The sequence below is a fragment of the Sebastes fasciatus genome, unplaced genomic scaffold (assembly GCF_043250625.1).
Source record: "Sebastes fasciatus isolate fSebFas1 unplaced genomic scaffold, fSebFas1.pri Scaffold_64, whole genome shotgun sequence".
Taxonomy (NCBI): domain Eukaryota; kingdom Metazoa; phylum Chordata; class Actinopteri; order Perciformes; family Sebastidae; genus Sebastes; species Sebastes fasciatus.
Genome location: NW_027428252.1, coordinates 14,089 through 37,500, shown reverse-complemented (window position 1 = coordinate 37,500; position 23,412 = coordinate 14,089). Strand labels below are relative to the sequence as shown.

The 23,412-nt window shown below is 41.9% G+C and overlaps 2 protein-coding genes and 1 long non-coding RNA gene across 3 annotated transcripts in view; 2 read left to right on the top strand and 1 right to left on the bottom strand.

The window, feature by feature from the left end:
* LOC141763853 (zinc finger CCCH domain-containing protein 10-like) overlaps positions 1 to 2,290 on the top strand; it is a 4,905-nt gene extending 2,615 nt beyond the window's left edge. The window contains exon 3 of the mRNA XM_074628613.1: positions 1,633 to 2,290. Within this exon, the coding sequence (XP_074484714.1) occupies positions 1,633 to 2,145 (513 nt within the window). The 3' untranslated portion in view covers positions 2,146 to 2,290. The remainder of the gene's footprint in view (positions 1 to 1,632) is intronic.
* LOC141763854 (uncharacterized) overlaps positions 1 to 7,154 on the bottom strand; it is a 7,365-nt gene extending 211 nt beyond the window's left edge. Inside the window, exons 1-2 of the long non-coding RNA XR_012593183.1 lie at positions 7,033 to 7,154; positions 1,290 to 1,347 (exon numbers count right to left, since the gene is read on the bottom strand). This is a non-coding gene — a long non-coding RNA (uncharacterized LOC141763854). The remainder of the gene's footprint in view (positions 1 to 1,289; positions 1,348 to 7,032) is intronic.
* On the top strand, positions 3,560 to 23,299 carry LOC141763852 (uncharacterized). Its single transcript, XM_074628612.1, has 51 exons — positions 3,560 to 4,152; positions 5,913 to 5,954; positions 7,673 to 7,807; positions 7,905 to 7,978; positions 8,080 to 8,152; positions 8,286 to 8,375; positions 8,554 to 8,609; positions 9,280 to 9,400; positions 9,491 to 9,667; positions 9,894 to 9,976; positions 10,208 to 10,256; positions 10,354 to 10,443; positions 10,532 to 10,627; positions 11,104 to 11,175; positions 11,259 to 11,345; positions 11,447 to 11,596; positions 11,831 to 11,944; positions 12,020 to 12,196; positions 12,316 to 12,401; positions 12,487 to 12,535; positions 13,176 to 13,265; positions 13,352 to 13,447; positions 13,540 to 13,611; positions 14,134 to 14,220; positions 14,346 to 14,492; positions 14,901 to 15,007; positions 15,099 to 15,279; positions 15,377 to 15,553; positions 15,658 to 15,740; positions 16,054 to 16,102; positions 16,182 to 16,271; positions 16,460 to 16,555; positions 16,895 to 16,966; positions 17,398 to 17,484; positions 17,572 to 17,718; positions 17,799 to 17,920; positions 18,227 to 18,356; positions 18,443 to 18,498; positions 18,626 to 18,767; positions 18,987 to 19,163; positions 19,266 to 19,348; positions 20,073 to 20,121; positions 20,231 to 20,320; positions 20,512 to 20,607; positions 20,693 to 20,764; positions 20,851 to 20,937; positions 21,029 to 21,175; positions 21,280 to 21,416; positions 22,478 to 22,609; positions 22,726 to 22,828; positions 23,159 to 23,299. The coding sequence occupies exons 1-51, from the start codon at positions 3,799 to 3,801 to the stop codon at positions 23,210 to 23,212; spliced, it is 5,433 nt and encodes a 1,810-aa protein (XP_074484713.1). The 5' UTR covers positions 3,560 to 3,798; the 3' UTR covers positions 23,213 to 23,299.
* The last annotated feature ends 113 nt before the right edge of the window (positions 23,300 to 23,412 follow it).

Below are 23,412 nucleotides of genomic sequence, written 5' to 3'. Positions count from 1 at the left end.
TGGACCTCTGACAAATGATTGTATGAAATTATACACGGCTGGTAGGCCTCACTTATATTTCAGTCAAATCTAAACATATTTGTTATGCTATATGATTTGTTTTTGTTTTTACAACTAATACCAGATAAAATGGTGTGCAAAATAACAGCCACCTTTGTAAGTATAATGTCAAAGTCTTAACAAAATTTAATTTTATAAGCCCAACAAAGGTAGAATTGTATCGGATTGCATTATATTGTCGAATGTTTACTTGTTTACTTCGTACGCTTCCTGTGCTGAATGAATTGATATGATCCTTTCACGTGATAGTGTCATGTGAAAGGATCATATTATATTATGGTGTCAAATTAAATTTTAGTCACAAGGACTCACAGTTTCATTATATCTCACTGCCAGATCACAGGCAAAGTAAAGTTCCTTTGATGGCTGCAAGTGGAGATTTTAACAAAGCAAATCATTGTCGTCCAACACAAGACTGCTCATCTAAAGTTACCACAGCATCTGAAGACCAGCGTATCATGCAAATATCTTGGATGGATGAAATGGAAAGACCAACTGAACAAACAACTTGCTATTAGGGCTGGAAGTTTGAAGTACAGCTGAAACAATTAGTCAATCGAAACTATTTTGGTAATCCTTTGAGTCATTTTTCCAAGTAAAAATGATGGTTCCAGTCTCTCAAATGTGAGGTTTTGCTGCTTTTCTTTGGCTTGTATGATAGTAAACTAAATATTGTTGGCTTTTGGACATTTTATAGACAATAATTAATTGAGAAAAAACTATGCATACACATATCTATAATCAATAATGAAACTAATCTTTAGTTGCAACCCTAGTTAAAAGTACAGTTAAAAGTGTTGGCAACCCGAGGTATTTAGGTGAATTCACATAGTGGAAGAGTTAAAAATGAGTTTGTCACCTGATCATGAATATGTTTCTTTGCTACTGTGTTCAAAACATTACAAATGTAAACCAATCTTTAACAGCATTAGACAACTTAGGAATGTTGATTTAGTTGTTGCCTGGTGTTGGGTCCTAACCTGTCTATCAATTTCAGAATGATAGCTAGACTGTACTAATGGGAGATTATCATCATTCTTCAATAACAAGATGTAAAAGTTTAATATGGACCAATCAGTGGTTTTGAGGACTGTAGGAAAGTTAAGGTTATTACAGATAAAACAAAGTTTAAAGTAGTAGTTTGAGAGTTTATGATAAAAGATGGCAGCATGAGATCAACGCTGTAATGAATGAACTAATGACCCTTAAGAAGCAGAGATATGTCATACCTGCTTTAAATTCAAAGAGCGGCTGACTTTGAAGGATTTTTCCTCAACAGCAGCCTGACTAAAACAACAATGAATATATTCAAACAACATTAAAAAAGGAAAAGACATTCTGTATCATCGTAAGACACACTGCAAAAGCTGTAATTACAGTAGCTGGTTGACATACTAAGAAATGACGGCTTCCTAAAAACAATTTTCTTTTTGTCTTAACTATAATGTTTATAAGTATAAAAAGTCAAATTTTATAAGAACTTTGTTTCTGCCAAACACAAAACCAGAGTTTCTGGCGGTGGACTTTAATGGAGCCAGTCATTTTCTAATCCATGTCTCTTGTGTTTCTCAGGTTTCAAACCTCATCGCTACAAATGAGGTTCTTCTGGATCAGAACGCCCAGTTCCGAACTCAGGCCAAGGTGATGACGCTGTCTTCCACTCCTGCACCCATCGAGCAGATTCTCGTGCCCCCCGTGGGTGCAATAAGTTCCTACAATCACAGCATCGCTCAGACTCACACCACCCTGAGCAGCGCCGGACTGCAGCCTCGGCCCGTCATCCAGCAAGACCTGGTAGCGTCTACCGGCGCCCCTTCAGCGCCCCCGACTAACGCTGCCCCGCCTACAGCCCCTCTGCCTCACCTCAACCCCGAGATCACCCCCCTCTCAGCTGCCCTCGTACAGACCATTGCCCAAGGGATGGCGCCACCTGTTTCTATGGCACCGGTGTCTGTATCTGTGGCACCGGTGGCAGTGTCCATTACGCAGCCGATGCCGGGCATCACCATGAGTCACGCCACCAGCACGATGGTCGCGTACCCCATTGTGAGTCAAAGCATGAGGATCACCACTCTGCCTCACTAACTGGCTAAATGTTGGACTGTTGTACCCACACGTCAGAATGTAGCATCCGTAACTGTGATTTTTAACATAGCTGATCAACTGATGACAGAACACTAAAGTATAAAGATGCTTGTATTCCTCCACCAGAGGGCAGGATAAAGACTTCCTCACTGTTCTGTGGCAACATTACAAAGACATTTTTACAGACTGACTGACTGACCTGTGAACAGTTTGTGCACCAAAGGAATCTTTTCACAGGCACCAAAAATGGCAACAAACTGAAAATATGTGAGGTCATCCATATTGTTTGAACACTGCTGTGTCGTCCTTGTGTGGACATGAAGACTTTGGAAGCAGTTTGTGTTTCTACTTTTGTGGATTGCTCTGGTGTAAATTAACTTTGGTACTTTGCACATAAAAAAAAAAAAAAAAGAATAACAGGCGCTCAACAATCAATCTTGTATTATCTGTCACTTTGTTTACAGCTTCAGTTCACACTTTTATCAGCTCAGGTCACACAGGAACAAGTCATGCTCATGTTTACATCCCATTGCTTGAGTTGTTTGGGTGGAGTCGCATTGTGTAAACTTGAATATAATACCATCTGCTTCTTCAGTAGCCTCATATCCGTGTGGCTCTTCAAACAAGTGGAGTATGTGGTGGTGGTGGTGGTGGTGGTGGTGGTGGTGGTGCACCATAGGAATTATGGCCCGGGTTGGTGCGGTCACACAGGATGTAGGGGATTGAGGAGAATGTCCAGTCTGCTGTTTTTAAAATAAACTGGAGCAGCAGAAGGAATTGAACAAAGGTAAACATGGACCCAAGCTGTTGCCCAGCAACGCAATTCTGTTGAAATGCGCTAAAACGGAGCGTTTCAGACAGAGCGTGAATACAGGTATATTCAGACAGACAGGATGAGGAAATATGTGTTTTTTGAACATTAAAGTATGTAAACATGTTCTAGCAGAAACAAAATACAAGTATGAACCTGAAAATGAGCATGATACGGGACCTTTAACTTGGGTTTATTTTTTTTGTTTTGCAGACATTTGAATAGGAAATTGCAGTACTCCAAGGAAAAAAGCTATTAATGACTTGAATGAAAATGAGCATAATATGGGACCTTTAAAATAACCTGGAGCAGCAGAAAGAGATGAAAAGGGGTGCGGCTTGGTTAAAGATGTGACAGGAAGCAGTATTGTATATATTCTGCTTCCTCTGACAGGTAGCAGTACGTATGAATAATTCCGTGTAAAATCTCGCTTTTTGACGCTGTAATGCCGCAGTAATAACGCTAATTACAAGCTTATTTGATGACTGAGTTTTGCCGCAGCAGCGAAAGAGTCAAAGATGCGTTTTTTTTTTGTTTCAGACCACAGTGGGGGCGTGTTTTCATCCTACTAACGGGACTGGGTGAGGGGCAGAACTGGTCTGCCACTTCTTCTGGACCAGTGTTTAGTCGGTAAAACTGCAAAAGACGGACGAACGGTCAATTAGCTAATGTAACGGTTAAGGCAGCGGTTAGTTCGAGAAGAAGAAGTTCGCAATGGAACGTTAGAAATGGAACGTTAGAGTAACTTAACTTAAGTCCTTCAGAACGCTTCAACTGAATACATTGTATCCAACGGTAGCTTATTATTATTAGTAGTATTAGTTTCTAGAGGATATAACAGTATGCAAAGCGACAAGTCGGAGCCGAGTGAAGCCAAGGACGCCGAGAAGAAGGCGCTGAGTGCGGCGGAGACTTTGGCGGAGACGGAGGGTCCCAAACCCAAACAAGGGATCAGCGCGGTCGCGGTTCTCTGGACGTTTGGGAAATGTCTGGGCGCCTTGCTGCCCGTCTACCTGGCCGGCTACTACCGGGTCAGCACCAGCCTGCTGGTGTTCGGGATGATGGTCTACACGGGATGGAAACACGCCCGAGAAGCCAAGGAGACCAGACTGAGGTCAGCCATGCAGCTGCTCAACAACGAGGAGGAGTACACTTCCATGAAGGTGTCCAAAAGCAAGAGAGATCTCCCTGCGTGGGTAAGAAAACTGTCCTCATACACCAGCTTCTTCACTGTCCTTAATGGACCCAAAGTTGACCTAAAGTAACCCCACGTTATGTAAATAAGACAAAACGTAGCTGCAGTGGACCCTAAAATCATAGGCAAGGCAAGGCAGCTTTATTTGTATAGCACATTTCAGCAACAGGACAATTCAAAGTGCTTTATATAAACATTCAAGAACATTAAGACATAATTAAAACAGTTATAAAAACATAAAAACTAAAGATTAGAAAATAAAAACAAGGAAACAAATCATAACATCACTACAGGGATGTACAGGCTGTTCCCAGTAAACCACCCTATAATCACAGCCTTTACTCTATTTTTAGCTGTCATGACTGGTAGCACTTATAATTTGATCTAATTGGGTTTATTTCCCATAAATCATTTCCTCATGAGGGCTGGGATGATATACACCTATCTCCTCATTCCATACTATCACGATACTTGGGTGTGGATTCGATATGTATTGCGTTTTTTTAAGTATTGCGATTCGATATTACGATTTATTGCGATTTTTGTTAACCTTTTTCTTTTTTTCTTTTTCTTCATTTTATTTTTCGTTTATTTGGTTTTACTTAGACATTTACATAAACATACTTAATTATATACAAATATGAAGTGAACCAACTTTTCCACTTTTTACAATGAAATTATAGAACACACAAATAGTGCTTTTCATGTGAAATAAGATCAAATAAATCATAATAATAAAAAACATTACATTTAGAAAAAAAGAAAAATTAAACAAAAGAAGGGCGTTTTGGGGTTAACCTTTTTAACACTAGACCATGGGAAAAAGTTGAATCATACACTCCTAGGGACTTGATATAGTAAAAATGTTTGTAGCATGTATGTCGTCAGAGATGTCCTGAAGTCAAATATAGCAGTCATTGTATTTATGAAAACATTTCTCTCACAAATGAGTGGTATTTTTTTTTTAATTTGTAGGGGAGATGTAATGTTTTAAACTACTGGTAGGCAAACAAACAAGCACGGCTTTTCCTAATGTTGCAGATGAAGTATAGATCCTAAATGAAACATGCATGCAGCCAGATGTGCAGAAGTCCCCTTTCAGCTATATGCAGTGCATACAGTTGCCAAATTGTCTGTGTTTTTATTTCTAGACTAAACTTGTTTGAAAGCATTATTCTGAGTGCATTGCAACAACACCAATCCTTGGTGCAATTGTGTTGTGGCAAATGTGCATGCAGGATATTAGTCTTGATTTGCATATTATACGTCTTGAGAGCATGTTTTCACAAAATGGAAATGCTGAAACCCACGTGTTCATATTTTGACTCAGAACATCTGGCCACACCCAGATGAGGTTCCTGTGGATACTTGTTTCATTGAGTGGCAGCATGCATTATATTCCTCCATTGAATTATTCCAAAAAGGGCATCTCCATATTGCTCTCCAGTGTGCATAACAAATGGCATGGATTTTCTTTAAGATAAATCAATAAATGGAGAAGACATGCCACGCACTTACATTGTTAAATTATTGTCACGTGTGAAAGATAAGCCACGCAGTAGCCTGCTGTATCATTCAAAGGGATCTTGACAGTTGCTGCACTTATCTGCTTTCCCTTTTTTCTTGTGGAAATACTTTGGCAGTCTAAAACCTGGTGCAAAAAGAACTAGGAATATCGACAGTGCTAATGATCCTGTTGTGTGTTTATCAGGTCCTATGCATAATTTAAGTGTTTACCCTCATTGTCTTTCTTTCCTTCAGGTCAGCTTTCCAGATGTTGAGAAGGTTGAATGGCTGAACAAGGTAAAACATCAGTGCTTTCCTTTTTTCGCTTAGTCTTTTCACTGTTTACGTAACACAGAGACGCTAGTGTTTCCCGTTTTAATAAGCCCACAGCAAACACACGCCTGTCTGTTCAGCTGTTGTGCTGATTGACACTTTGTAGAGTATGCTAGCTGGTGCTAGCTGATAGATGGTAGCACTGCTGCTGTTTGCAGAAAAGGCCACTCCCCCCATTAGTGTAGCCACTGTGTCTGTACTGCAGAGAGCAGGCCCAGCGCCAGGCAACCCTCTCAACATTTCCATTTCATTACAGGCTAGAGCTCACAGGAAGGAGGAGGCGCTGCCCAGTCCCCCCAAACTATATAAAACTGCAGCCATTGTCCCTCACCCACCCCCTTGGCTTCTGTAGCCCAGAGAAACTAGAGCCTCTAACATAGACATACAGTAATATAAACCACGAGATGCAAGCGTCAGAGAGCCAGACAAAGCAGAGATTTGAGACTGGTTACTGGAGGGGGAGGTCAGCAGATTCCCTCGCTGCATCCCTCCCAGGAGCAGGCAGCTGATGACTCACTCTCCACTAATGCCAGACTGAAACCAGCAGTGGGTTTTTTTACAGTCACACAAGCACACAAACAAGCACGGCCTCTGCTTTTTGTTCTTTCCCTGAAGGAATTAAGAGTTCATGTAGCAACATTAACATTTTGTACAGCACAGGGTTCACTGTGATAAATGCAAGGACTCAAAGTAGACGACTAACAGCTGAGGAGACTCAACTGCGCAACAGCTGTGTCTGTCATTCCTCAGATGTTGCACATGGAAGCCAAGGCATTTGATGGATCGTTTTGTGACTATGTGGCTAAAATGACAACATTTTCTTAAAGAAGTAGTCTCTGGTTGCAGGGATGGACGTTGTTTATTTTGTTTTGTGTCTTGTAGTGGCCATTTTACCATGCTCCAAGTTCCTAGGCCACTTAGTCTGCAAGGTATCTCTGTTCTGACTCGTGTTGCAATTCATTTCAGTCCTTTTTGTGAAGACCCAATGTACTCACAGGATGAAGGGAAAACTTTAATGAGAGTTTTTGTTAGAATCAATAACCTCACAGCAGGTGATTTCCATCCAAGTTGCATCTCGCCCCTTGTCACAAACTGGCTCAGGGAATGTGACAAAAAGGGAGTTGAAGGTGCTGCCAGGTGGATGTGGCTGTAGGAAGAGAGAGAGACAGTGAGCACAGGGAGCAGCTTTTATAGTGTGGAAGGTCCAGGTGATCCCAATCAGGCTGTCGACCCTCCCTTGTCACCCAACTGCCTGCTGAGGTTGGCCAAGCAACCTCCAAGACAGGGGGAGGGGCGTCACACCCATTACACTACCGACTGGATGTTCAACAATATACGTTAATAAATGTTATCACATTATCGCTATATTTAACACGGGCAAAAACTTGTTACAATCCACACCTACGCAGACTTCACAGCATCTTCTAAAAACTTTATTTTTTTTGGTTATGCACACTGAAAAACTACGTTACGACACTTTATAACAAGAAAATGGTAAACAACATAATCCTATGGTCACTATTCTAACTATATGAAAACTATGGTACAAACTTAAATAATATCAGAACTCATGCAATATATCATACAAACATGAACAATTTTACCAAATATAAATATGTGCATAACTTACATGTCTTACTAATAAAAGCAGTTTGTAACCATGCCGTTGTTGGTCTGCCCAGGTGCTGCAGCAGGTTTGGCCCTTTGTCGGCCAGTACCTCGAGAAGCTGCTGGTGGAAACCATCGCTCCGTCTATCCGAGGCTCGAGCAACCACCTCCAAACCCTCAACTTCACCAAAGTGGATTTTGGAGACAAGGTGACGCTATTGATAGCTTAACTTTAATACGACACCGCTGTAAAGATTCACACAAATGTTTTTATTGTGCTGAAAATATGCTTTCTGTTTGCTACAGGCCATGAAGGTTGTAGGGATCAAGGCACACACTGAGAATGACAAAGGACAAGTCCTGTTAGATCTGTATATCAGGTGAACGTTTATCTATTGCTCTTTGAATTTGCGAGGCACCTCTGTATTACAGCTTTGAGAAGGCATTATCGTAGATGACATTTTTGTTCTCGTATCCTCAGCTATGTTGGCAACGTAGAGATCGACGTCGAGGTGAAGAGATACTTCTGCAAAGCTGGAGTCAAAGGAATACAGGTTTGTTGTCGTTTCACTGAATTACAGAGTAGTATTAATACAAAGATGTTGCCTGTCTTAAGGGATAGCTGAAATAAACAATGTGCCATTCTGTAAGCCATGGTTTTCACAAGTTCTGCTTCTCTGTCCTCAGCTACACGGGATGATGCGGGTGATTCTGGAGCCTCTGATTGGAGACGTGCCCATAGTGGGTGCAGTCACCATGTTTTTCATCCAGCGGCCTGTACGTCCTTCTGCATTCACCTCTATTTGCCCTTTTCTCGTAGCCTCTCAACCCCCATTCCTCCTGTTACCATCATGTATCTCAGTAGAGCCTTGTATGCTTTTCGTGCTATTGATTTCACATCAATCCTGATTGATTTGCTGAATACAGCAAATTCCTCTCTCTTATCTCTTCCCAGAAACTAGACATCAATTGGACTGGACTGACTAATTTGTTCGACATCCCTGGACTGAAGTGAGTCATGCTGAAATAGCCTTTCTTTGGGTTACACGTTAGTAATAGCCACGACCTTATAATATTTCATTAAAGGAACAGTGTGGAACATATCAGGGATCTATTAGCAGAAATGGAATATAATATTCATAACTATGTTACATTAGTGTAAAATCACCTGAAAATAAGAATTGAATGCTTCGAGCTTAGAATGAGCCCTTCATATCTACATAGAGAGCAGATCCTCTTCACAGAGTCTGCCACGTTTCCGAGTTTCAGAGCCTTTTTTTTAGCTTACCTGAAGGCCACTGTAGTTCTCCGACACGCTTATGAAACTGTGGTAATGTGAGCTGCAGAGTGCAAAACTGTGGTACCGCCAGCCGCCGTCTGACTTCCTGTTGCTCATAAAATAGTGTTATTATTTTGGTACGGGTGGCCTCTGAGCGAGGTGAACGCCGTTACCACGATTTTGCACTCGGCGGCTCATGTTACCACAGTCTTTGAAAGGGAGGAGTGAGCGGCGGGGTACTCAGTTGGTTGCAATCTGCAACCACACCACGAGATGCTGCAAAATCCTACACACTGTACCTTTAATGTGTGGGTTTTATTATACAGTACATAGAATAAATAAATATATGATATAGGCAATACAGCAGTACATTTCCATTAAAATGCTGTTTCTTTGTCTCAGTGTCATGTCTGACAGCATGATCATGGATGCCATTGCCTCCTTCTTGGTGCTGCCCAACCGCCTGGTTGTCCCCCTGGTTCCAGGCCTGCACGTGGCCCAACTGCGCTCTCCTCTGCCCAGGGTAAAGCCTCAATATGCACCTACACATAAAGGGATACTATTATAGTCAACAACAGTATATTACATCTTGGCCCCTCTTTTTGTTTCTTAGGGTGTGGTACGCATCCACCTATTGGAGGCACAGAACCTAGCTGCCAAGGACCACTACGTGAAAGGGGTCATGGCTGGCTTGTCTGACCCCTACGCCATACTGAGGGTCGGCCCTCAGACCTTCACCTCCAAACACGTTGACAACACACACTCTCCCAAGTGGGAAGAGATTTACGAGGTAAGAAGAAGAATGGAGAGTTTTTTACGGCAAGCTTGAGATGTGTGTCGTCATTGCACAGGTGTCCAGAGACTCAATCATATGTCATTTCATTGTGTTCTGTATCTGAGGGATTAGACTGTTTCAGCGCTGGGAATGTTCATTTTCATTCATGGTGGCATGAAGCCAGCTTCCATACAAATCCCTCTGTCAGTCTTCATATCCTTGTGTGTGTCTGGTACATCAGGTTATAGTCCATGAAGTGCCAGGTCAAGAGTTGGAGGTGGAGGTATATGACAAAGACACAGACCAGGATGATTTCCTGGGCAGGTACATATGCATATTCATGTCTCTTGTGTGCCTACATTGAATCTCGCATTGTCACCTTTCATCTGTCACCTTTCCTAGCCAGTTGGGGAAAAAGTATACTACCTTTTTTTTTTTTTTTTTTGAAGCATTTGGAAAGTTACAGCAACTACTTTCTATGCTATGATCCTTTTATTTTCAGAAATACATTTTCTTCTTTAATTGAATTCTGTCTTACACTCCTCCTCTGTTTAGGGCCAAATTGGATTTGGGCATCGTGAAGAAATCCATAGTTGTGGATAATGTAAGTATAAAAAGCTGTTATCATCTCAGTCACAGTTTGAATAAGTATTTTTTTTAATCTTTTGATTGTGAGTGCATGCCTGTGTCTGTCTTCCCAGTGGCTCACGTTGAAAGAAACTACATCAGGACGGGTTCATTTCAGACTGGAGTGGTTGGCCTTGCTGCCTAGCACTGATCGCCTAGAGCAGGTTTGAGTCACTCATTTCCACTGATGCATTACAAAAATCTGCCCTATACACTCTAGATAGAATCACATGTTTGCAATTTTCCCCCCAGGTCCTAAAGAGGAACGAAAGTATCACCAGCAAGACTGCTGATCCACCTTCTTCAGCCATCTTGGTTGTTTATCTGGACAAGGCTGAGGCGCTTCCTGTGAGTCAAATCTCTCCACCCTCTCTGCTCATGCTCGTGCTCAGCTCAGAGCTGCTTCCTGTGTGGTTAAACTGGGGCAAAGCTGCGTCTGCCACCTGTCTTGACATTCCACAGAGTTTTTACCTCGGCCTTTAACCCTGTGTCCTCCGTTACAGCGCGGACCAGTGAGGCTAACTTTATCCACGGCTGTTAAACACACATTTCCTGCTGTGTCATATCACACACAAAAGGGAACAGCAGTAACTGAATCTTTGGAATGAAATTCAGTCTTTGTGGTTTCTTTCGATGCAGATTCATACTTCCTGATTGTGACATGCCATGTGGTTATTCGTGCCGTTGCTATGTTAACCCTATTATTCACATCAGCCTCGTGTTGTCAGGGTGGTAGATAAAGTCTATTTATTGCTCCTGCTCTCTTGGTTACAGAATGCCATTGTTCACATGCCTTACTTTGTCTGTAACTGTGTGTCTTTTAGATGAAGAAGGGGAATAAAGAGCCCAACCCCATGGTGCAGTTGTCTGTGCAGGACATCACTAGAGAGAGCAAGGTATATCTACTGGGAAAGCCCATTATAAATTCTGTAGATTGTGTTTCATTTATATACATACTTATTTTTATTCTTGCCTTTAGACTTGTTACACAACCATTAATCCAGAGTGGGAGGAAGCTTTTACCTTCTTCATCCAGGATCCTCGCAAGCAGGACATAGACATTCAGGTGACGGCTCATGAGATTAGCTTCTCTGCACTGAACTTTGTGTTTGAAAGCCAAACTTCCTATGTTCTTATTTTTGCTTTCCTTCATGTTAAATGAACCAGGTGAAGGACGCTGACCGTGTGCAGACGTTGGGCAGTCTGACCATCCCGTTGTCCCGCCTGCTGTCCAATTCTAACCTTTCCCTGGACCAGTGGTTCCAGTTGGACAACTCTGGATCTGCCAGTCGCATCTATATCAACACAGTCCTGAGGGTAAATGGCAACAAGACCCACTCACTAGTCCTGCACCAAAAAATACGCTGAAAATAAAACAAGCACAATGTGGGAGGTTATTCTTAATAAATACAATCAAAAATTGGATTTTGACCAAACATTTTTCATATGTATAACGGCGTCTCAACTGAGATTAAATGAGACCAGATTCTGGGTTTTTAGTCACATTTATTCAGATTCTTTCTGTCTCTTCTCTTCTCTATTGTAACATAGGTCCTGTGGTTAGATGAGGACCGTATTCAATCTGATGTGTCATCTAATTTGGAGGCTGGGATGTCCAAACAGCTGCCCCAGCAGACCTCCGCTCATTCTAGCTTTGCCACAGAGGTAATGGACAATGCAGTCATGATTTTGATTTAGGGTTGTGTTTTCGTTCCCTTATATGTTTGTAATCTTTTTTAGGGACTGCTCAGAATTCACTTGTTGGCGGGGCAGAACCTTGTTCCCAAAGATAACATGATGGGGGGCATGGTAAAAGGCAAGAGTGACCCCTACGTCAAGATTAACATCGGGGGCGAAACATTCACAAGTCAGGTTATCAAGACTAATCTTAACCCCACCTGGAATGAGATGTACGAGGTAAATAACACAAGGTTATTCAATGAAAGAACACAATTTTGTTGTGAAATTAATAGAAGTGGCTGAAGTTTGCATGTAATTATAAATGTCTGCTGTATAATTGTTTTTTCACCCCTCAGGTGATTCTCACCAATCTGCCTGGCCAGGACCTGCAAGTGGAGGTGTTTGATAAAGACATGGACATGAAGGATGATTTCATGGGCAGGTAAAGTAGCTATAGATAATTCAATTATGAAATAAAATGAATGGATTTAAAGCTACATTCTAATCTCACATATCCCAACGTACAGGCTGAAGATCAGTCTGAAGGACATCATCGATTCCCAGTACACTGATCAGGTGGGATGTTCCTCGACAAACACAAAGAGTGTGGTCAGAATAATGCTGCATTCACATGGAATCAGGCAGACGGAAAACCAGATATCATTTTAGTGGACTAGAACAAGACGTTAAACTTAAGTGAGGCTGGCAGAGAATACTGGCAACGGTAACGGTAGACGGCATTGCTGTCCAAAGTTAAAATATAAAAACAAAATTCCGTCCTCCTGAATATACAACCGGATGTTACCTAGCTCCCTCACACAAGGAGAACATTTTTTAATATTAAGAGAAAGTTGCATTTTATAGCTACATGCTTTACTAGAATAATTACATATAATAATAAACACAAAATAATTGTATAATATACTTTATTCCATTCTTTGTAAACAATACGACATCGCCATAGCAACATATCGTCATGCATGTTTTGTCTGTATGTACTGTATGTTTATTTTTCCCGTGCCGTCCAGAAGGTGTTGTCCGTCTACTCTCTGCCTGATTTCATGTGAATGCAGTAAAAGCTCGCCATAGATTAGGTCTAACTCATGTGGGTGCACAGAGCTCCAACTCACTTTGATTAGACCCTTAACCCTCTCCAAATATATCCGTAACATATAGCACAGATCCTGTGTTTAAATGATTCCAATTCTTCTCTCAGTGGTACACTCTCAGTGATGTGAAGTCTGGTCGAGTTCACCTGATACTGGAATGGGTTCCGACGGCCTCCGAGTCAGACAGAGTGGACCAGGTTTGTATTCCCAAAAAAGTCATGGGTTAATGGAGCGTTGCTGGTAAGATTGATCCATACTCACTGGTTCTTTCCTGCATCTTCAGGTCCTTCAGTTCTATTCCAGGCAGAGCTACCAGAACAAGGCGGTCCCCTCAGCAGCCCTACTGTTTGTCTTTATGGAGCAAGCAGATGGCTTACCAGTGAGTCCTTTTCTACTGATGATGTCAGGATGTGCAGTTATGGTTTAGAATACATATGCTTCTATTGTTATTTCCTGTTTATCTCTCTACAGGTTAAGAAGAGTGGCAAAGATCCAAAAGTGGGAGCAGAGGTTACCCTTGGAGAAATGTCCCGCAAAACTACAGTAAGACCTCATTCAGTTTAGAATTGGTAGTACTATGTGTGATGGAATAATTGATACACATGTTAACTTTGGAAGGAAGAGGTCCGGAGCTGATGATGTCTTACAAAAGAAGGTTTATTGAAGCTTGATCAAGGAGAATTGTCAGGTCTCCACAATAGATGCTCTCTGCGTGAAGGCCTCACAACTCTGTCGTTCCTCCCCGGTGCTCAGTGTCTTACCCCTTATCATGTTTTGACTTACTCCGTTCCTCTGGCATCTCTGACCCTGGTTGCCCTAGCGACTGGCTCTACGGTCTCCACTACAGGCACAGCTGTACAGATAACGGTGGCTCCTCTAGACAGGACTCCAACCCAAGAATGTCAACAGAGGGACACTCTGACAAACACTCTGACCTTTCTACCAATAAGAGAGGAATTGATGGAAAATTAATGTTTTAATGTATTTTCCATAGCTCTGATTGTAATATTGTAAGAGTGACCTGATATCTGTCAGAAATATTGACTGACTCTTTCATCTCTGAAGGTGTGTGATCGTACCACATCACCTCAGTGGAACGAGGCATTCTGCTTCCTGGTTCGAGACCCCAGAAAAGAGTTTCTTGTTGCTAAGGTACGCAGTGCATAATCAACGTGGAACAGAAAGAGTGTGAACGCAGATGCTAACAGTGTGATCTCTGATATACAGTGTACTGTAAATACTACCTATGCTTAACACCCTGTATTGTGTCACTCCAGCTCTCCCACAGCTGGACATTGCCCATTGGTTCCCTGGTGGTTCCCATCAGAGAGCTGCTCTCTGAACCAGAGCTGGTGCTGGACCAGTGGTTCAATTTGGACGGAGCCTCACCTGAGAGTCAGGTTCTTCTGAGGGCTGAACTCAAGGTGGTTGCCTTTTCATTTTCTCTATTTGTCTTATTCTAAATATTTAGTATATGTCCTTTAAGTTTATTTTTCTCTATCTCTTTATCACTTTCACTATATGGCCCTTTCTCTGTCTCTAATCTCTTTGTCATTTGATCTGCTTCTTCTCTGCCTATATATCTTACTCTCTGTGTGTAACTGTAATATCTCTTTAATAATATCTTTGTCTGTATCTATATTTCTTTCACTCGGTATAACTTTGTATAATATCTCTTTCTGTTTCTTTCTTATCTGTATGTCTCAGTCTCTGTATCATTTGTTTCTTTGTCATGAGGCTTTTGAGACAGTTATTTTGTACTTCTACTGATATTAGTATTTACAATCGGGACTGGTACAAAGCTGATAATAATAATATGGACTCAACTGCAGATGCTGATTCCCAGCAAATGTCCGGCTGCCACTGATAAGGCTAAGGTCACTTCAGTGTCAGACCCTTCCCCCGCTCCGCGAAAACAAGAGATAGACACCGTGTTGAGGTGAGGTAGTTAATTCAAAAAGTCTGTCTTTACTTTCTGTGTGTCCTTTGGTCACTTACATTTTTTTTATCGCTACTCTTTGTGTATTTAGGTCAAGTTCAGTGGACGCTCCTCCTGTGGAGACTATAGCCTCTTCAGTGACCTCACATGAGGATGTTGTCGTAGAAGAAACGGCGGAAGCTGATGTGACTGAAGAGAAGGTGGAAGAATCACCGAGCCCCGCAGTAGCACAGCCTCCTCACACGTCCCCAGACCTCAGCTTTGCCAGTGAGGTAACGTCACAAAATAGTGATCTACAGGAGCAGATACATGCAACAAGGTGTGACACAATCAAATTTAATATATATATATGAAAATGAAATCCTGTAGGGGCTGCTGAGAATCATCCTGCTGGAGGCTCAGAGTCTGGTTGCCAAAGATAACAAGATGGGCGGTATGGTGAAGGGCAAGAGTGACCCCTATGCCAAGATCAGTGTCGGAGATGTGGCGTTTAAGAGTAATGTGATCAAGGAGAATCTCAACCCGGTCTGGAATGAGATGTATGAGGTGTGTATGAAATAACTGGGCAGTCTGATTTACTAATAAAGATGATAATACTTCACGTTAACCACCTCATTTATATTCATTTAACTGTTTGTGTGTTGTTTCAGGTGGTGCTCAGGCCTCAGTCAGGACAGGAGGTGCAACTAGAGCTGTATGACAAAGACATGGACTCAGATGACTTCCTGGGCAGGTAATGTGGAGGTTTTCTAGTTGTTGGACTATATTCAGCAGGTCAACATGTGTACAGACCCAAACTAGTTATTTCACCATAAAAATAAATTACAGGTATATTGCCGTATGGTTTGATTTATGGAAAAGTCAGCATTTGGTGTTTTTCACTTCATCCTAGTTTTATTTTTCCGTGTTTACTAACATTACCTATGGAAGCAAACTTTTCGCAGCATTAGAACATATTGATAATTTAATATTTTAGGGCATTTTAAGGGTCTGGCTTCATTTTCCCGGATCATGCGTTTAACTTGTGCTATTCTGTGTTAATACAGATACAAAATCAGTGTGGCAGACATCATCCGTTCCCAGTACACAGACCAGGTCAGTATTGCATGCCTCACTGTATCTCAGTTATTGCTGCGGTGTTGTCATAGGCTTTAATTCTACATCTCTGTTTCAGTGGTACACCCTGGATGACGTGAAGTCTGGACGTGTCCGCCTGATTCTGGAGTGGGTACCAGCAGTGTCCCATAATGACACCCTGGACCAAGTTAGTGCAATTCTTTTCATTTGTTTATGTTTTTTCTTTTATTCATGCAAATGTTTATAATCTTCATCATTTGTATTGCCTATTCGTCCCACATCTGTGCTATTCCAGATATGATACCCTGCCCAGTTCACCCTGCACATCAGTGCTGAGTCACCGTAATGTATTTTTCATTTGATACTCTGCTGCAGGTGATGGAGCTGCAGTCTCTCCAGTCTTACAAGAACAAGGCCGTTCCCTCTGCAGCCCTGCTCTTTGTTTATGTGGACAGAGCACACTCTCTGCCTGTGAGTCTCTTGTAATTTGGTACTGAAAAACACTATCATGAGTGTGCTGTCTCTGAGTTATATATAGACAACAGTTTGGAAAGTCATGTTGATAAACAGATTGGCATAAAGTGGAAAATTCCTTCTAGTAATCACTGGATTAAAATAAATGAAGACTTTCAGAAATAGTTGCTGCTTGCTAAGCAACACAATCACTGTTGTTGCGTTTTATGATGCAATGATTCAGGAATGTTTGGTTTTTTTTAAAAGAAAGGGAAGTTGGATCTCGAGCCGTTGTTGCTTTAATTACAGAGTGAATACAAACCGCTCACATAATGTTGTGTGTATTTCTGTGTGCAGTTTAAGAAAAGTGGAAAGGAGCCCAAGGCTGGGGCCGAGCTCGTTTTTGGTAAAACAACCTACAAGACCAAGGTATGAGACTGATGATAAAGACATATAACAAACACACACACTTTGGATATACTAGCCTGGACTGCCACTAATGAATACTTCCGTTAATCATTTAGTCATTAAAATATCATGATGAAGTCCCCATTGCAATTTCCAAACAAACAAACTAGTGTGTTGGTAAATGGTTCAAAATTTGATGGGATAAATGACTAAAAGCTGTTTAGAATTTAAACTTCGGCGCCCCCCACTGGTGGTATTGAAAAAGACACAAGGCTTGACAGTAACACATGCTAATACCTTTATTAGACTGTTGAATATACCAGTGGAAAGAAAAGAAGAAGAGAAGAAACAACTTAATCAAAGTATAATGACTATACAGACCTTGTAATTCCATTCCCAGTTTAAGGAACCACCCCTCTCCCAACTTCCCGTTCCTCTTTTTCTATCTGAAGGTATGCGATCGCTCCAGATCACCTCAGTGGGACGAGGCGTTCCACTTCTTGGTTCGCGACCCCACAGAGGAGATGCTCATCATGAAGGTGAGTGTATCTGAAGACTGCTGCCAGCATCCTCTCATCACATCTCCTCCTCTGGCTGGCATTATAAATGTGTCCTTATCTCTGTAGTTGTCCAGCGCATGGGACCAGCCAATGGGATCTCTTGTAGTCCCTGTGAGGGAGCTGTTCTCTGAACCACAGCTGGTCCTGGACCAGTGGATGCCTCTGGATGGAGCCTTACCTGAGAGTGAGATCCTACTGAGGGCTGAACTCAAGGTAAGAGAGGACACACACAGGGGATTATTACCGATGTCACTTATACACAGAATAAACAACTGGAAATGTATTGTTGATAGATCCTGAGCTCCAGGATGACTGAAGCTCCACAGCTTTCTGGGACTGGTTCAAAGAAAGAAGAGAAAGAGGTCCCTTCCACAGTTAGTGAGGATGAAAAAAGTTCAGAGCTGACAAAGGATGAGTGAGTGTTGTGCACCTGATAATACACACATACACCTTGGTCTTAATACAAAAACACCCAAACCATACCACTTAGTGTCATTTAAATATAAAGAAAAGTAAGCAATGAATACACATTTGAAACATAAACAAGCACTAATAAACATTAGAACAAATGATTGCCTGTCGGTGGGATTTACAAGCAGATATGCTCCTATAAAGCGTGTTTTGAAAGTATATTTGTAGCCAAGTGAAGCTACAAAAAGGTAATTTTCTCCCATTGTTAGGTCTGGCTGTGCTGTTTTGTAACAGCAGTGTGTATTTTCAGATCGGTTGCCGTATCCAGCCAGTTTAAACACTCTGAAGCAGGAGATGCTGCGGCGGCCTCAGCAGAAGAAGCTGCTCCCGCTGAGCCGGCTGCCATTCACACTGCATCTGATACATTCCCTGCTGCTGCAGTGAGTCATAGCACATTATAGTCAGTGGTTATTATGTTTAACCTGTCTATTTACACCTTCATAACCTTCCATGTCATTTTGCTCAGCTGGTGGAGGAGCAAACAGATCCAGAAGAGCATCCCCCACAGTCACACACAGCAGGGTGAGCTCCACATCACAGCTAATAAGACCATATTTCCTTTTTCCCTTCATTCCCTTTAAAGATCCATAAATTGGAAGAATAGAAAAAGAAACATGTTTAAATTTCTGTGCTCTGTGTATGAATGTAGTACTGGTTTAGGCAACCTTGTTCACGCCACAGTGACTGGTCTTCCCGCTGACACCCTGGGGCCAGCAGAGGTCACAGAAATCCCCAAAGCTCGGGAGGTTCTTCCATCACACACCTGCCCCAGCCAGGACTTTGGTGAAGAGGTGGGTTTAGTTTATGCCTTGATTAGCAGAGTGGAAGAATTAGCTTCCACCAACTGTACAGTACAATCTGTCCTTCATCACTGCCACTTTTGAGCCTGATCACCTGGGTTGCTCTGAAATATACATAGTATAGTAGCTTCACATTATCAAGCTACATATATGTTGTTTGCTCAGTGACTCCCTGTGTGTTTGGTAACATTTGCGGTCTTCGTTCTGCAGGGGCTGCTGAGGATTCACCTGCTGGAGGCCCAGAATCTAATTGCCAAGGACAACCTGATGGGGGGCATGGTGAAGGGCAAGAGCGACCCCTATGTCAAGATCAACATCGGGGGAGTCACATTCAAGAGTCACGTTATCAAGGAGAATCTGAACCCAACATGGAAGGAAATGTATGAGGTAGGAAGTATTCTCGTTCGGTTTAAGCATTGCATGTTGTCTGGATTTCACTGCATGTACAGTATTTTGTACAAATATGTGTTTTTTGTTTGCTTTTAACAGCTGGTTTTGAAAGGGTACAGCGTCCAGGAGATCAAGTTTGAAGCCTATGATAAGGATTTAGACTCTGATGACTTCCTTGGCAGGTGTGTATCAGGCGCTTATATTAGTACTCAAGATAAAAAGCGTAGCATACTGAATACACTGATCTGCATGGTAAGGATTTTTACAGAGATACACCTGTGACTTTACAAATGTATTTGCACTGAAATGCATCGCCATTCGCAGCTGCTGCCAAACATAAACTGAATATTTGATGTGGGTGGATTTATGAAATATCTACTCAAAGTGTATTTACAAACACCTGGAAATTATCTGTATTAATATAGGGGGTTGATTGCTTTTCTACAGTTTTCATTAAATACCATTAAAGGGATAATTTGGGTGTTTTGAAGTGGGGTTGTATGAGGTACTTATCCAGAGTCAGTGTATTACCTACAGAAGATGACGGTCGCCACGCCCCCAGTTTGGAGAAACAGACAGGAGTACCAACAAGGAAGCAAAGTAATGTACTGCTGTGGACAGGGCCGACAGAAAAAAAATATTTTTCTAAAAAAATCAATATCCATTTAAGTGTACGCTATATTTGAAATAATGTCACCGCTTTATCTTGCTGTCAGACAGCTCTTTCCTTCTCCTGTCCAATGGTGAACTGATTACTGTAGGTAATACACCTACTATGGATAAGTACCTCATACAACCCCAACTTCAAAACACCTGAACTATCTCTTTAATATACACCATAATGTCAACATTGGAAATCTTTGTTTCTGGAAGTAAGACATCTTGTTGATGTTTTCATGTTCACAGATTCAGCATTAAGCTAAATGAGGTCATCATATCCCAGTACACAGATCAGGTTAGTCAATAATTCATCATCTGAAGTCGTGCCACGTGATTTCTGAACTCTGTTCTGTGTCGTGTCCTCATACAAAGGGTGTTGCCCTGCTTCTTTGTCTCCGTTGCAGTGGTACACTCTGAATGATGTGAAGTCTGGGCGGATCCACCTGATACTGGAATGGGTTCCTACAGTGTCACATTCAGTCACACTTGACCAGGTCGGTCCTTACTTACAGCTCTATCACCCACAGTTTATTCAAACATTATTTAAACATGCACTATTGACGTGTCCATAACAAAGCAGCCTCCCACATAATGCTGTGTAGTGACATTCCAACATGCAGGGCACATTATTCACATTGCAAAATAATCATCAGGACTAACTGGCTGTGATTCATGTGTGTCGCAGGTGCTGCAGCTTCAAACTCTCCAGTCTTATCAGAACAAAGCTGTCCCCGCCGCTGCTCTGCTCTTTGTCTACATAGAGAGAGCACATTCATTACCTGTAAGTCACCTGCAGTTTGTTTACATACTGTACAGATAAAAAAAAATGATTTGTCATATAATAAAATGTCTCTCTTCCTTGATAGTTGAAGAAGAGCGGAAAGGAGCCCAAAGCAGGAGCTGAGCTGGTTCTGGGTGAAACAAGCTACAAAACCCTAGTGAGACTCGTGATGCATGGTGCTCTATTGTCAGTCTTGATAGATACATTATTATTGCAATAACTCTATTTTCATCGTCTCTTCAGCTGTGTGAGCGCAGCACCAGTCCTCAGTGGAATGAGTCTTACTACTTCCTTGTCCATGACCCTAAACATCAGATGCTCGTAGTAAAGGTGAGACATTTATTTACATTTATTCTGCAGCTGATGTTTAACAGCAGTGATGTTGGAGTGAATTTTTCATTTCTCTCTCTTTGCATTGCAGTTGTCCAGCGGTTGGGACCAGCCAATGGGATCTCTGGTGGTGACTATGAATGAGCTGCTAGCAGAGCCACAGCTGGTCCTGGACCAGTGGTTCCCTCTGGATGGAGCCGCACCTGAGAGTCAGATCCTGCTGAGGGCTGAGCTCAAGGTGACGAACACATCCGCCCACATGCACACACACATATCTTATAGTATTACATGACAACTAACAGACACTAATGAAACTTCCTTTTCTGAATTTGTATTCGATAGATTTTAGATTCCAAAATGGTGGATATGATCAGTTCAGGGTCTCTGCCCTGTGCTGACACTGGCTCTGGGCAGGTGAAGCTGTCTCTTGCATACGCCTCGCAGGAGAAACAGCTCATCATCATCGTCCATGCCTGCAGGTGAGCTTCCTCAAATGGTGTGTTTCAGTCAGATTGTGTTTTTACCTTTTAATATACTGTTGAGACTGTAGACTTTATTTTTAGTTTGTTTCTCAGATATTATCATGGCACAACTTCAACATCATCTTTAGTTTTGAGAAGATTACCATGCAGCATCCAACTTAATCTCTATAAACAGTTTCTGCATTCATATGCAGAATCTGTAGGCAACGGGACAATATTTTGGCATCGCAAGCGTTCTGGTTTCCGTTGGTAGTCCGGGTAGTATTGACCAATCACGTTCGAGCAGGCTTTGGTTGAATGCAGGTAAACAGTCCGTGTAAAGAGCAAAAGAGGCGGAACTCATTGACCAGCTATCGTCTGACGATGATTTAGCTTTTTATTGGTTTAAAATTAGCTTGTAAACTGGCTACTTCTGAAACAATCCGGTCGTACACGTCATCTCTCAACTCCAGTCTCGCATCTGAAATCACTAATCGGACTGTAAACAATGAGCAGCGCACGGAAAAGGAAGTCTTGGCCCAGATATCCGCTGGCTACACCCCAGAAATACAGCCCCTCGCCCCCAGAGGCTTATCCGTCATCAGACGGATAGCCGATGGGTTCTGAGATTGCATCCAACTTGGCTTGACCACAGTCCAGATGGTGTCGGGGGGATTATATAAATTCAAAAACCGTTTGTCTCATTTTCAGGAACTGGATACTCACAGTATAGTTAGACATGATTATATGTTCTACTGAAAAGTCAGGATTATTATCTTTACTTCAAACACCATCCTACTGCTGATGTGGATGTAGCAAGAAGGAAAAAAAAGCCATTATAACCTGATAGAAACCACAGTTTCTGATTCTTAATTAAAAAACTACTGTTTGTTTATAGAAAAAAAAACAGGTTTGAAAACCTATGAACCTACCCTTTAAGAAAAACCTACAATTTAACAAAGTGAAGATGACACCTCTAATTTACAAAGAGGCATTATACTGCTCTAATATAGTGGGACTTTTTTAATATTCTTACGATTTAAAACAGTTATTTATGTTTTTTCTCTCTCTGTGTACAGAGGTCTGTTGTCTCAGAGTAAGGACGGAGTAGACAGCTACGTCTCCCTCATGCTGCTGCCAGACAAAAGCAAGGCCACCAAGAGGAAGACCGCAGTGAAGAAAAGAGACCTCAACCCAGAATACAATGAGAGGTAATTAAATAATTAGCTCATTGTGCTGTCTGTATATTCCTGTGCAGTTTGTTTTTTTAGTCTCTGAAGATCTTTGTTAGTGTTCACATCTAATTGCCTTTGTTGACTTCTTTAAGGTTTGAGTATGATCTGTCTGTGGACGACGCGAGATTCAGACGCCTCAGTTTATCCGTGAAGAATAACTCGGCCTCGTTCAGGAGCCGCGACGTCGTTGGACAGGTCAGTCTGAGACCTGCAACTCTGATACTGCTTAAAATGTTCTGCATCGCACACATATACAGCAGCCAAAGGCTAACAAGTGACCATCAGGGTATCCAAAGAATGTCACATGTGACACTGATGATACTCCACAACACACATTAAGATCATTTCATTAAATCCACACTTGTACAGATGTAATACTAACCTGCCTCGTTACTTTGAACTGTTTTTGAAGTGTGTTCCTAGCTTTTGAATTCTTTCACTCTGAAGTGCACTGAATACACGCAGAAATACTGCACATACATGAGATGTATGTACAGATGTTAACATGTCATTCCTGTTCTTTAGGTGCAGATCGACTTGGCCCAGGTTGACCTGATTTCTGGTGTCACAGAATGGTGAGCAGAGCAGACCGTGTTTAAGTTTAGCAAAGTGATTCGTTCCCACGTTTAGGATCTAGGGGATGGGTTGGGGGAGTAACAATAAATAAACGTGTTGAAAGAGTGTCAAGGACAACAGGAGTCAAACAAAGATAACAATTTATTAATGATGGTTTAAAATAGTCACAACTAAACCAACTGCCTCAACAGAAAACTACTCCC